Below are 15,788 nucleotides of genomic sequence, written 5' to 3' on the forward strand. Positions count from 1 at the left end.
CTACGGGGTAAATTTTGTACTGAATGAATAGAGTACTAGTCCATTATCATTGTTGAAAAATTCCATCAATTATTGAACTCTGGCTTTGAAGTAACAAGACTTTAGAAATCTGAGAAACCATTGGGATGATTGGACACAAGTTTCAATGGGCCCCACCACTCGCCACCGGCTGTTCCGGCTGATCTTTTTATATCATAGGTTACTTCTGGCCTTGTTGTATACGAAACTGACCCGACATCGTCCACATTTTTGACGTTTGAAAATTTACCGAGTCATATAATGCATCAAATTGTACGTCTTTTTTTGTTCAAAGGATTTGTTAAACCCATGAAAGCAAAAGTTGCTAAATAAAACCAACACCGGCATCATACATGTAACCCCAGGTGGAGGATCCTATCAGCATTTGGGGTTAATCGGACCACCCCCATTGGCGCCAGGGGGTGTGATCTGGGCAAAATGAGATTCTTCGTGCAATTTATTCAATAGATGAAATAGGGTAAAATTAAGTGTTCCCGAGTTGTGCCACACCCCCTAGCTCGTGGGGGTGTGGTCTGGGGGAAAATGAGATTTTCACTGAAATTGAATCTATCGATGAAATACAGTGAAATAGAGTGTTCCTGCGAATTGCGATGGGAGTGGTTGGGTTAAAGTGAGTTTGAAGGTACTTCGGTTTGACAGTTGAAATTACTCGGATTACTTTTCAAATTTTTGACCGATTTTCAAATTTGTGGAGGTTTTCGAAACCTTAGATCAATGGGCGAACCAAATATTTCCAGACTTTTTAAAAATTCGTCCACACCCCCTTGAAATTAGCCACAAAGTCAAAGAAATTATAAAATTTAATTTATGAATACCGCTAAATTTCAAAAACTAAAAACCAAAGTTAATGTCGAGAAAATACCTCGACATCGTGGGCACCACCAGCAATGTTCAGTTCACACGCCACACCCCCAGTGGGTGTGGCCCTCGGCTACTTTTAGATTTTAACGGAGCCGTGTCACGTGATGATTTTTCTCAGCTCGACAAGGGGGACTCGACGGCATACCTAAAATTGGGAAACCGCGCCCCAAGTAAGTGTGGCTATCAGAAAATGTTCGACTTTAATAAACAACGCCATTTGTTATATCATGTTTATCAGCTCGACGAGAGGATCTCGATAGAATAATTCAAATGTAAAAACCACACCCCCGGTGGGTGTGACCCTATGCCATTTTTGAATTTTAAAGAAGCCATGTCACGTTATATAGAATTTTGTCAGCTCTACATATGGGATCTCGACATAATTATTAGAATTTTGAAACTATGCCCCAGTCAGCCCCAGTGGGTGTGGCGTTCAGCCACTGAAAGTTGTTTTCTCCGATTTTAAATTTCTTCCACACCGAAATAGCACCACCTGTGTTTTTGCGTTTCCATGAATGCTCGTGTTTTTACTTATGGTGGTTTTGAATGCATTTTTAACTCAAATTTAAATTTGTCAAAAAGTTGTATATTTTGTAATTCTAACGCTATATCAAAAACGAAAGAACTAAAAGATTTTTCCGCAAAAATTATAAACTAAAAATAAAATTATAAAAATACGCTTCTAATAATTTAAAACTTTGTATGCTATTTCGGAATTATGAAAAATGCAACAAGGAATTGTGAAAAACTAAATTTTTTGAGCGTGGGTTTCTCTTAATTTACGTAATGCAATTCTAATTATTTTGCCAAACTCCCCTCATTTAGTTAAGAGAAATGATGCATTATACGACATGAAATGGTTTAATTAAAATCGAAAAGTCGCTGAACAATGATTTTAGGTATACCGTCGAAACCCCCTGGTCGAGCTGAGAAAAATGATATATTACATGACATGGTTTCGTTAAAATCGACAATTTGCTTATAGCCACACCCACTGGGGGTGTGGTGTCAATATTGTAATAATTGTGTCGAGATCCCCTCGTCGAGCTGAGAAAAATGATATATCATATGACATGGTTTCATACGAATCAAAAAGTCGCCGAGGGCCACACCCACTGGGGGTGTGGCAGGTGACTATTAAAAATTTCCTTATATAATATGTGCTTTAGGTTATTGTTGGACACCAAAATCTAATTTTTAGTTCTTCAAATTCGGCTCAAATACATTTTTGGCCAAAATTTATTAAATCTGGCCCACTGTTCAATGGCACGGTTGCCCTTGCTTTTTGACTCGGTATGTATGCACTTGTATATTCCCTCCCGTGGGAGGTGGGCGAAGTATGCGTAAAATGGAAAGGCAAATTTTTTTATGGGACTCTCATTGCCAGCAAGGACTGCATTTATTTGTCTCTTTTGTGACACAGATGCATTTGCTTAATGGAGGAAGGAGTTGAAGCAGCAGAAGGAATAAAGCGAAGTAAAAGGAACATCCAACCCAAACTGACGAAAAGTTTCGAGATCTCTTCTTCTCTCATCCTCCTCTTCATTGTGTAGCTGGTATGGTGGTGGTATTAGTGTGATGGATATACACGACCCGAATTTTAGAATATGGGTCACCAAACAGGGCGAAGGATCGATAAGAATAAGCTCGTAAAAAGAAGGAAGGAGGGTGTTGAGGATGGGATGGAAAATGTGCGTACCACTTGTTCAATTCTTCTATATTGGAACGAATTGGTTATGGATAAGGGGACAATATGTAGCCACACGAGAGACTCGTCTCCTACGAAAAATTTGGCAGGTCGAGATGTCACGTTGTCGATAGTCAAGTGTCATTTTATTCTTGTAATGTGAGGGGAAGTGTGGATCTGAAGGTCTGCCGGCTGCCTCGTTCATTTCATTTCAGCAAGTCTGCAAATTATTAAGTACCGCATCCAGCGTCGCCTTCTTCTTCGAGGAAAGTTGAGAAATTATCACTTTACAAAAATGAAATAAAATCTGTCTTGACGCAATAAAATTCGGCTTTTATGAAAGATAAACATGTGCGAAATTATGAAATATTATACCACGCCAGGCCACGATATACGATATTTTATTATTCACTCTCGCCCGATCAATAATACCGTTTTTGATCCTGGACGTGATCTCTCTTGGTATTTGTACAAGTAATTTTAGATTTTAGATTCGCCCTCCTCCATTACCTAAAAGATTTTGGAAGTGGTGGTGAAAGTAAACACACGGCTTAGTTTCCACCAAGCAGAGCTCAATTTCTCTGCGAGATCAAAATTCAGGATGAGCATTATTAAAATGATGATCTCTCTCTGAATATTTCCATTTTTCCGCTATCTCCACCTCCCAGACGGGACGGTGACGAAGGCAGAAATTCAAGAAATACATATCTACCTTTAGAGGAATTTAAGACGTGCATCTTGCTTGATCGTGGTCTGGTCTTTTGAAGCATTCTCAAATCCACATTCTCATTTTTATTCGGTTCAATTGTCAAGTATAAAAGGTGGAAAAGTTTCGTGCTATTTTTATGACGGGGTTTGAAATTGGGTGCAATCATTTGAATTCATATTCTGGCCACGATGACAAAAAGGAATTTACTGTTAACCCATGAAATTAGATATTTCCGTTCCGCCCGTACCAATTTTGCTCTTGGAAGCAAATATTTTTCACATTGTGCGGAGATCAACAGTTTAGATAATAAAATGGTTGTTTTGGCTGACTGACTTCGTTAATGATGAATGGACTATGATGAAACTTGCACAACAAAAACATTACCATTATTAACTACCTCACTAATTAGAGCATATGCACGACTAAATACCCACCATAAATAAATGGGGGCTTATCAAAATACCAAATTAAACGACGATCATATTCACCAATGACGGATTTGTGAGACGGAAATTGCCCAAGAGACATGACGCGATGATAAAAATGGCAAAGACCCACCAAATCCCAGGATTTACGTTACATAAGCTATATAAGCACCCACCACACGACTGATTGCTCAAATTATATTTTCCTCCCTCATTTTGTGGCGGTGAGCTCATTAAGTCAGCAAATATTATGTATTAAAAACAATGGGAAGAAACACGAGATATCATCACATCCCATGAAATGGAAATGCATTATTCACATCAATGTTCAAATACATACACGGTTTTGACACAGCCATTTTAGTGCCGATTCTCTTTTAATGATAACGGCTCGGCTCCTCATTTGGAAAGCTAATCACCACACGAAACAAAGGAATAGAGAGAGTAACATTTTGGTTTATTGCTTCATTCGCTAATATATTGCTTTCCGAGGGGAACGGGACCCAGATAAAGTTACTGGCACCAAAACTTCACTAATTAAACTGCTATTCGTCTCCGTGCAAAAGTTTGTTTTCGCTGGTTGCACATTTTGGATAGAAAATGTATCATATTTCAATTAAAGGTTTCCCCGACTTGGCTTTCATGTTTATTTTAGGCCCTTCTATTGACGTAGGCATCATAAAAAGCACAGGTAATACGCTCTGTCTAAAAAATTAGTCAATTTCGACTGTCTCAAAAGTAAGAGATAGGGCATTTTTTTGAAATTTAATTATTTTATAAGTTAATTTGAAGGGGCTAACTACCTTTGAAACTTATTCTAGTATTCGGTAAAACCTTTCCTAGCTAGAATTAGCGCCCATATTCATCGCTTCATGGAGTCGTTGAAGTGCTAAAGGGTCTCCAGAGGGATATTTGCCCATCGGCCATGCATCATTTGCTATAATTCCTTTTAGGTTCGAAATTGACGTCAACCCGACGCGAGAAGTTGGCCCAAAAATTCTTCATGGGATTTAGGTCAGGACTGCTAGCCGGCCAAGCCAAGTTCCCGGCATTTTTCCTGGCAAAGAACTCCATGATTGAACGGGAAGTATGAATTTGGGCGTTGTGATTCTGAATATCCCATCTTATCAGCAAAATTCTGGGTCCCTAGCTGACCAGATTTGACTGGCGTACTCCCTGATAACCTTGTGAATCTGTTCTGGGTGTACTCGTGCTATTTCGGTCTTTCCACGATATCCAAAACCTCCCGCAATATTACCAAATTTTCCATTAAAAATTACAAATTCAATATAAATTTGTGGTTCATATTTTTAGACGAATATTTTTATGCAGAATATTTTTCTAGTCCCATGCATCACCTATGTTCTTGTCTAGAAAATACCACATACCAAAATATGTGTTAATAAATGTGAAGCGTATTTAAATTAAATTTGTAATTTTTAAGGGGCAATTTTGTAATATCTTAGGAGGATTTGGATATCCTGGAAAGACCGAAATAGCACCGATTACACACAGAACAGGTTCACGAGGTTATCAGAGAGTACGCCAGTCCAATCTCGTCAGCTTGGGACCGAGAATTTGCGGATGAGGTTGGATATTCATAAGCACAACGTCCAAATTCATGCTTCCCGTTTAATCATGGATTTCTTTGCCAGGAAAAATGCCGGGAACTTAGCTTAGCCGGCTAGCAGTCCTGACCTAAATCCCATGAAGAATTTTTGGGCCAACTTCTCGCGTCGGGTGGGCGTTAATTTCGAACCAAAAAGGAATTGGGGCAAATGATGCATGGCGGATGGGCAAATTCCCACTGGAGACCCTTCAACACTTCAACGACTCCATGAAGCGATGAATATTCGCGTTAATGCTAGCTAAGAAAGGTTTTACCAAATACTAGAGTACGTTTCGAGGGTACTTACTCCCTTCGAATTATCTTATAAAATGTTTAAATTAAAAAAAATGCCCTATCTCTTACTTTTGAGACAGTTGGTTTTGACTAATTTTGTAAGATTGCAAATAAATTTCTTGACTTAAGTCAAAACTCAATGAAACTTGGCATGAACTTGTAGAAATACCTGAGCTATAATATAATAAAACGGTGGGCCCCAGGACCAAGCTATTAAGAAATAGTAGAATTTTCCAAAACTATCTCTTCATTTTGAGACAGACTATAAAATGAGGATCGGATTACAGATGTAGGCACGGTAGAGGAAGATCCTGTAAAAAATATCTCCAGTCGAGCAGTCCCTCTGCTTTAAATTAAGTAAAGCAATAGGTCAAGTTTTACGACCCGTGAGGGCTGACTGAACTGACCACGGAGGAAATTTAAGTGGTGCGTATTCCCTCCGCTGAGTTTTCCAGAGATGAAACGATGTTTCATTCAGTAAGCGTTGACGTGATGGGGTACTCAACGTCTCATCAAAATCAGATAAGCATTGATTTTCCACCACCACCACCATCCCGCAGTGTGTATTTGTCTTGTAGTTTTTGCACAGATTAGTGCAAACAAACAGCAAGAAAAGTTGCGAACGAATCTGCGTCATCGAATCATCGGAAATCAAGGCGATTGTGTCTGCGTTTCGATTAATTTGTACATACATATGCGCACGTATGTATCTACTTATTAGAATTGAACACAACAACTTTACATTTACATGTTTGTAAGTATGTATGCCCTTCACACCGGTTAACTCATTGACATTGTATGTATGTACATAATTGTTGTTTGTTACCAATCTGAATGCATCAACAATCGACGCAGTCAAACCTGAATAATGGGTTTGTTTGATTTGATTGTATGCACATACATAAGTGTGATGGGTCACGTATCCCTTTATTAACCTAAGTGATCCATTCACCCACTCGTCTTATGTCTACAAGTCCAATGACGTGACAATTTCTTGGTATTTTTCCTACGCAGACTTCACATATTATGCGTCTCCTCACCCATCCATCCACCCACCCGACCCGATGAATCACGCAATTAAGTGTGGATCCATTATTACTTATTTTGACAGCTTATACATACAAACTTGCTCAGCCACCACGTACGTACAGAGAATATCTCGAGTATGTAAATAACATGCGTTTAAATTGCTCCCATAAAACACAAGGGTACGAGTTGACAAACAAATAAAAGCGAACGGATTGCTAATGATGTTTCTCATTTGGAGAACAGCATGATAAGAGGAACCACGATTTATTATTGATAAGCACTTCCATCCACACAGATTCGTACCCTGTCAAACTTGTGCAGTTTTATTTTATGTGTATAACAAATTCATTTTTTCTGCATTACTCACAACTGCAAGTTTACCCAGTTATTTCTGCATCGGAGATTAAGATAAGTTCCTTATCAGGCCGAATGGGATATCAAGACACCCAATAAAAAGGCAATCTCACTGCATAATTGATTCATCGCACATACTTATTTATACCAGAAAGTTGCCTGCCGCAAGCAGCGACACGTGTGCCATTTGACATTGCGAATTGTACAGTCAATGCAGTAAATGTTGTACGTGAATGCGGATATTAAGTACAAAAGGCACCAAAAAGCACACGCGAAATCTACAACTAACGGACGAGAATATCTGTAAGTGAGCGTGGGGTTGGCTGGTGCTGATGTTAAACGCGGTTTGGTTTTTGTCTCGCCGGAGGAGAGTGCAAAAACTTTCCCGGAGTACGAAAACCGCTCTGCTGTGGAACCTGTAAAAGCCCAACTTTCCTCGAGTGCTCATTTCATTTGAGATTCGTCGGTGGAACAAACCGCACCAGCAGAGATCGAGTCGTCGTCAGTCAGTTTTTCCCACGAGTAGTAAATACCAACCACCACGAACCACGTTTCCTTAGTTAACCAACTTCGACCACATTCTTTTCCGAGAAAGAGAATCTCGCCTCGTGTAGTTATCCATGGACTTATTATTCTCGCTAAACCGCTCCGTGACCCACTTTTCACTTTGGAAAGCAACACAGAAAAAGTTCAAAGTGACATTTTCACCCAAAAGTTTAGGGAGAGAAAGTCTGCAAAAGCCATTTGCATAAGGGAAGAAAGGATAGTAAACTGGATTGATTGAATTTTTGCGAGGCTTTGATTACACATTGATTATCACCCCAAAAGTTGAGGAAGATATCAGAGAAAGAGAAAGTGCAGAGAGGATGGATCCCATTAAAAACCTCAACTTTCTCCCATTGTCCCCGTCCAGGGAAAGTTTGGGCGATCTGAATCGGATCACGATGTCAAGAGGAGGAGAAGAAGACGACGACGAGGAAATTGTGGTCGTTCAAGGTCCACCGTTTTATGCGAGGGAAGAAGAATACGAACATGACGAATTCGTCTGGGATCTCGACAGACCGCATCCGTTGTGTATTCCGCATGTAAGTACGATTTCATCCATTTCGTCAGGCTTATTTCCAGGCGAATTAATTAAGCAGTAGTCTTTTATGTACATACACACACTTTTACGAACTGCATACTAATCGCGACATTCGTTGTAGTCGCCGCTGCCGCCGCCGGCTTGCGACTTTATATACATGATTCTGTTCTGTCCAATTATCGATTAGCTTTTAGAACTGCATGGTCGTACCGGGTGCTCTTTTTTTCCCTCGGCATGGCCCACATGCCAAATTGACTAGTTTACCAAGCCTTGCATACAAGTTCAACGGTACGGAGTGCACGATCAATTCCTGTTCCAACATATTGCGACAATCATACTCCTCATAATGCGTCACTTCCTAAGAACACAATTAGAAAAAGGCGTGCAAGCAAATTTAACCGGCTGGCAATAATAATTGCATAAATTGTGAAGCACGGACGACCACCGAGGTCCAATCAAATCAATTAACAATATGGAATCATATGCATATAAAAATTGTATCCACATTTTCATGATACATGCAAAATGCTAATTTATAAATGTAGGTACTCTTAACTTTATCATGTTTCTGGTTTAAATGTCAACTCGTAATTTCTGACACGACACGAGAACTCTGCTGGCTTGACCTGTCTGGCAGGCTGACTTACTTACAACAAACAACTTGCACGGAACCACATAAATTACTCAGGCAATCCTGTGACCCGTGGAATCAAGATTTATTTACGACGGAAGGAAGTCTCTCTCGTTTGTTTGCCACTAATACATAACGAACGCACTCACTCACTGAGGAAAAGTTGGATGCAAAATTTAGCACTACGTGCCAAAAAGTGGTGCAGGCAGGCAGGCCGAGTACGTAACCCAGTTAGTTAGGTGTGAATCACTGTAATCTCACACTGCAGTTCCGGTTTCATCCTCCCCAGTCGAGGCTAATAATAAATAAAGCTTGTCATACACACGCCAAGTTATTAAGCTCCACATGATTACACAAACACATGCAGAATAATAAAGCATGGATGGATGGATGGGTGTGTATGTACATATGTCTACGAATTTGTCTATCCTTTGTATTTTTCGGGGCGATATTTTGTTGCGAAATTGCAATTATTTATCTGCAAAATCCATCCATCTGTGGGGAAAGTCGTTAAAGCTTAATGGTGAAATATGTATGTAGACAAATAGATGTGTGTTGAAATACCTCCCACGAGAGTTATTTACCGCTCCCTCAGTAAATATTGTAACAAGGGGTAGATTTACTTTTCGGTTTTGAAAGCAGCATGTCTTTAATGGGTCGGTAGTCTTGCGCAATATAATGATCCATTTAATTTTAGACTGTGTACACAGAAAGTACGCATATGTATATTTCTTTCCGTGGTGATGCGATCAGTTGCGACGTATGTATGTACATACATAATACTCGTTTAGTCAGGATTATTAGGTAGCAGACTTGACTTGAGTAAAAAAAATCATCTTAATGCTCACCCATCCGTGTTTACTTCTTGGAAGAAGAAAAAAACAGTCGAATTCGCATTGGTGGTTGATTTTTGAGAAGCGAAATTCTAAGGACTGAGGAGTGAGATTCACTAGTCAAAACACTAACGTGATTACTTACATTACTTGAGTCAATAGTTAAAAACAGAAAAAAATGCGTGCTCAGGAGGGTAAAAAAAGTGCTGCATAAATATTTTCCCGTTCGGATGGATGACTAAACTATGATAATAGCCGTGTCGAAAGATGACTACCATGCACGCCGCGCAGTATGTACATAAGTTTTCATGTTTATGTATGTATGCCGAGGTTCTTTACCTTTTGAAATGAATGTGCCCCATTTTCCAAATTAGGAAAAAAAGATGGGTGAAAAGGAATTTTGCAGTTTCTTCAAAGTTTTTAATAACTTCAAGTTGAAAAAAGAAACTGAAAAGATTTGATTTTTAGCATTTTTTGTTAGAAAGGGCACCGGTAATGAAGCTCATAGTTTATCATAAAAGGAGAAGAAATTGAATAGAAACTCCTGAAAAGGAGGCATGTTCTTACATACGTAGGTTTTGAGCAAATGGAAAAAATTGGTAAAAATTGGTCGTCCCATAATCTCACTCACTCACCCCCTCATTTCGCAGTTTATGTATGTACACACGGTTATGTACCTTCACTCATAATTGGCAATTTCCAATTTGGTGGATTCATTCAAGTTGAGGTTCACCATTATCACGGCCACGATATTATGTATGCATGCAGGCCCAACCCAAGGTCCTGCCCTTTGGCTGGAAATAACTTTTACCCACTCACAATAATATCCATACTACGGGAACATAAGAAATTCATTAGGTGGTGTAATGTGGTTTTATGTAGATGCATACATACCTACATGCACATGAGCTTATATTTGTAGATAGCGGTGGAAAATGAGTGGGAGAAATTTTGCATTATTGATTCGGTATCGAACAGGGAACCAATTACATTATGAATACGTAATATGAATACAGAATGAATACACGAAATCAGCCCCACGAAATGTTTGGCTATCAGTAAGTACATAGCTCACTCCGAACGTCTTGCACTTCATAAAAGCAAAGTGTGTGTCATACTGGAAAATTTTGTGAGAGGATTTCTACCAAATTTTCCATGAATGTACTCTCCCAACTTTTGGCAACAAATAGCGAATCATGTATGCATATTAGATAAGTGGGTTGGACAGCTTAGCGACGACGGAAATGGAATTATACTTTATTTTAATGTACTCTCAAGTTATTTATGATCGTGTATTGTATGAAATTGATTTTTTTTTCTATTAATGCGATTGTCGTTGGCTTGTTGGTTATCCAGTTTAAGAAGTTCAAGGTCCATACGTATCTAAGTACATATCGTGGGTAGTAGAACTTTCTCCTTGTGGGAGGAAACTGTCATTCACAGACAGAGTTTTGCACATATAAAGTGGTTTTGTTCCTTGATGGAATGACTTGAATTCGTCCTCTCTCGAAATAATAATGGTCGTGGTGGTGCTTACTGTTTTATGTGTTTGTCATCTGGAGAAACCTCTCGTGCTGAGCTGAGTGTTCTCATCAATCTCAAATATTTGATTTCCATTGAATATTCAAAACCGATTGTCATTACGGCGCCCTTGACAAAAGAAGCAGATGACGTGGATTGGGTGAAAAATATAATCATACGGCAGTAGCAGTAGCAGTATGTATGTACATGCATATTTATTTATGCAAAATGCACACGAGGCACACTTTTATACCCATCATTTCGATAATCAATACATACACATGTCCCTACCCACCAGCAAAGCAAAGTATACATAAATCCTCAATAAACAATAGTTACTCAGACCAGACGTAGATACGTAGGATCGAAACTTGGGCCAAGTTCATGTGTCAAACTTTGTTGTCAGTCTTCCTGATAATTTGGCTGGCTTAGCAGAGAAAATGGAAATCGATTCTGGACACAACCCAAAAATTCCGCTCTCTCCCAAGACACAAACTTTAGTTTAATGACGAAATCTAAAAATTCTGAACATGCGGGGAGACCATATTTCATTAATTATTGTCATCACTTAACCACTCAGGGAGAAAGTAGAAAGTTTACTTAACGGAGAGATCATTACGGTTAGTTTAGTGGTCACATTTATCAAGTAGTCATTCGAAGACAGGAAACCCGTTGCATAATCACGTCCGTGCATAATTTAAATTAAACTCGACTTTTGTCCGTGCTTACTTGTCCCATCGAGCATCCTCCTCGATAATGCACACTTGAGGTACTCACATAATGTATATTTACACGTAGAACCATTCCTATTACAACCTACGAACGAACGTCCGTTGATAGTCTGGGGACGGACTCAGAGGTCGGATTAGTCTGACTTGCTCAACATTCCAATCACGTTCCGCTGATTGTAGGAAAGTTCTCCTCTTCAAGTAAGTGGAGTGGAGAAAGTTATTACACTTACTCAAATATCCAGTCAGTCCAACTTTTATCGAGCGAAACGAGCTGCTCAACTTTACTCTTCTGCTTCCTTGTTCGTGAGACTAACAAGATTGCAACCAATACAATTCACAAACGACGACTTTATTGTTGTACATTTGTTCTCAAATATCTGAGGAATTCTCATCATGTTGTTGCTGCATATTTTCAATAGATGGATGGATAGATGAGATTAATGTCGGAGGGAGAAAGCCATCCATCCAGCAGTAAACTAAATGGGAAAATCTTCACAATTTATTATTGCAGTGGTGCAAGACTTTTTTTTGAGTATTGCAGTGGAGGAATCATATCCACTGAAACATAAAAAGTCAAGAATAAAGACTTTCTCTTCTCGAATGAGAGTCGTACATAGAGCTCGAAGACATTTGCACTAATACATAATTTGTTATGAGGGAGCAAAAGAAGACAATGCTGGCTGCCTGTCGTCGTAACGTGCAGCATCAATTCAGACACTTTCCCTTGGCTTGGTCAATATGAGAGGGTAATGCTGCCAACTACCCGGGGAGACCAAGAATAGAAATACTAACATGACAAAAAGCAGGACGGGATGCACTTTCAGTTTTATTTTTATACTCAGACTCAAAGAGGAAGAATAAAAGGGAAAGTTTTCGCAGACTCGACAGCTCCCCGGCAGAGAGAGAAAAGAGGAAAAGAAAGAAAGTATGAGAAAGTCGGTCATGTCGTCCTTCTCGTGTCAGATATTGTCCCAATCTCGACACAGTAGCAGATTTACATTCCACTTGGCTGGCTCGTGGTCGTGCTTGGCAGGATCCCAAGCAACGCGAAATGGACAGACTGCATGAGTGGTCCTCCTTCCTTTTCATTCTGGTGATGAAAGTAGGAGGTGAAAGCACGAATCTCCAGCTTAAACAGTATAAATTATAATGACTAAAAAAGGAGGAAAACTTGGGAGATGTTGTTGACACTTTAATTTCAAAAGTATGTCGAAATTCTGCAAACTCTTCTCCGTAATACGGTTAAAAGATTGTCATTAGTTTTCCCTCTTGCACAATTATTGTTTTACTTACAGCTGGGCAAATATGTTCCTTGATGATGAAATTCTGCACTTTCACCCAGTTTATTTCATAAGAAAGTCTCCTTGGGAGAGAATTCCTGCCAGTTGTGTTAATTGATTTCTTTCTGTTGTGCATGGTGTCGTGGGGTGGAGAAATAACGGAGGAGGTGACACGCGGACAGAGATAATGCCACCATGTCTTATTGTTCTGCAGTATAAATCCCACCCGAATGACCAAAAGAAGTGACATATCGCTCATTACTTATTTCTTATTGTTTTTTTTATGTTTTCAGATCGTGGACAATATCCTGAGCTACTTGGACCTCCCAGAGTTGAGATATAGTCGGCTCGTGAATTCCCAGTACAATGAGATCGCCGCACGCCACTTGGGACGAAAGGAAGTCATAACCTTTAACAAGATGTCACATTTATCCTCTTACCTGGCCCTTATGTCCACCATCCCAGCCACGATAAATGCGACGACGATGACCACCATCTCCGGAGAAGAGGAAGATGAGCACATAACTGAAATGGACGAACAATTGCTGCTGGGCGAACAACAACAACAAGACAATAAAAGTGGAGCTATTAAGAAAAAGGAGAGAAAACATGTCGTTCCCATTAATCCTACCACCAACGCGGCACGAATCCTGTCTCATACCAACTTTCACTTCAACTTTGACCCCGATAATTCCAATCTCGACGAGGAGACGGGAATTCTGGAGACTTTCTTTGACACAATGGGTCAGAAAATAGTTGATCTGAAATACACCACGGATCTGATCCCTCTCAACTTTCCGAAGCGGCTACCCCATTTGGGAAATATATGGAAGGGACGCGTCCCAAGTTTGGAGACGCTTCGTCTAGAAATTAAGTGGGGGTGTCCGGAATCCTTATTCGAGAAGGATGATAACCACAACAACGACGATGATAACTCCGGGGTTATCTTGTCCTCGGTGAAGAAGTTGGAGTTGGACATTCTCGTGACGGAGAGGGACGCGGACCGGGTGAAAGTCTTCTTGGCCGAGTTACTCTCGGCGACGCCAAATCTGGAGGAAATTAGCATTCCGGGGTCTAAAAAGTTTTTCGACGACTACATCAACGTTCTCTTGGGTCGGCTCATTCTTTCCATGAATTTGCCCAGACTTTCCACCCTCAACTTTTGTCTTGCCTTCAATCCCGGCCAAATGGTGGAGTTGGCCACGAAGAACTTTCCGCTCAATACTGTTATCTTGGACTTTGCAGAGATCCACCACTTCTCATTTCCGGTAGGTTTATGTAATCATAGTATTTAGGAAAGATAACCACGTTGATAACGCAAATAATGACAAGCTTCCCATCATTTTGTAAACTATGTAAATATATTAAAAAAATGATGAGAGTAAGAAAAAAGATGGAAATGAGATTTGCAGGGAGCACTTACTTTTTATGGGGTACAATTTTCTCAGCAATCTCACTTTTTGCACAGTATTATCAATATTTTTGCAAGCTCGTTTTTGTGCGATCATCCGATCCATGCTTATGTAAATAGACTGTCGTCATTAAATTCATGACCCATTTTCCGAGTTATCCGCTATCTCTCTCTAACTTTCTCCTTCTTATGTTCCAGAATCAGAACGTTATTTTGGAGCGGTCTCTTGAAATCCTTTTCGCCCAGACGGCTACCACGTTGAAGACGCTTCACTTGTGTTTTCCCTACATTCCGGAGCATCCCCTGCATCGCTTCACTTTTCCCGAACCGATGACCAACCTTAAATATTTGGCACTCGGCAGATTTTATGGCTCGATCTCTATCCTGAACAAGTACGTACAAATTAATTTATCCGCAAAATAATATGATAAGTACATACTTATTTTGACCTTTGACCTATCAATGCAGGCTTCCAAAGTTGAAGAAGCTTGATTTATGGAGTGTACGATTTCACGACTTTAACCACGAACAGCAAAAGTCGTCAGAAATGTGCAAGGAAATTTTCGCCGTGCCCACCCAGTACCTGAGCATTACGACTGTGATAAGTTGATTAGGGTCGTTAACTAGTAAACCTGAACAAGCCGAACAAGATGGACGACGAGGCGTTGTAGAAGACGGAGGAGGAGGAGAAAGTGATTTTAGTCCTCAATGTATTTTGCTCTTGTAGTCATACATAAAACGTTTGTCAGTAAATTATAAATCTGTCACTAAAAATATGATACATTTCCCGTTTCGAACTAAACAAATATATCCGCGGACACTCGATAATTAATTGATTATTTAGTCGTTGTGATGTTTTTTTAAGTTTTGTAGAGTATCACACTCATTCGTTAGTTAGTTAAATAGTGGACGACCGTACATATTTAGCTCCATACAGTTATCCAGATATCATTGTCTAAACAAAAATTGTCCAACCATTAACTAAGATAATACATATTCTCGCCTTCTTCAAATCAAGGTTCATGATAATACGTACATACATACATCAAATTAATTAACTATCAAATGTGTAGAATAGTTATGACTGTTACTCCAAGAAATTCTTCTTTAAAATCTTCAAAAAATAAAGTCTCGAACAAAATATTGCTCGTCTCACTAGCAAAAAAAATACAGAAAAAATATAATATCGTCTCGCCACCCTATAAATTCTACTCCAAGACACGTGAACAAATCATATAATAATTGTGATGTACTCCAACAATAAATAAATGAAAATGTTAACTGGATCAT

General features: G+C 39.5%; 1 protein-coding gene across 1 annotated transcript; it reads left to right on the forward strand.

Annotated features, from left to right (window-relative positions):
• Positions 1 to 6,852: 6,852 nt before the first annotated feature.
• Positions 6,853 to 15,787, forward strand: LOC110860712. Its single transcript, XM_022109802.2, has 4 exons — positions 6,853 to 8,092; positions 13,381 to 14,355; positions 14,697 to 14,890; positions 14,967 to 15,787. The coding sequence occupies exons 1-4, from the start codon at positions 7,874 to 7,876 to the stop codon at positions 15,106 to 15,108; spliced, it is 1,530 nt and encodes a 509-aa protein (XP_021965494.1). The 5' UTR covers positions 6,853 to 7,873; the 3' UTR covers positions 15,109 to 15,787.
• Position 15,788: the final 1 nt, after the last annotated feature.

Source organism: Folsomia candida, unplaced genomic scaffold (assembly GCF_002217175.1).
Source record: "Folsomia candida strain VU population unplaced genomic scaffold, ASM221717v1 Fcan01_Sc033, whole genome shotgun sequence".
NCBI lineage: Eukaryota > Metazoa > Arthropoda > Collembola > Entomobryomorpha > Isotomidae > Folsomia > Folsomia candida.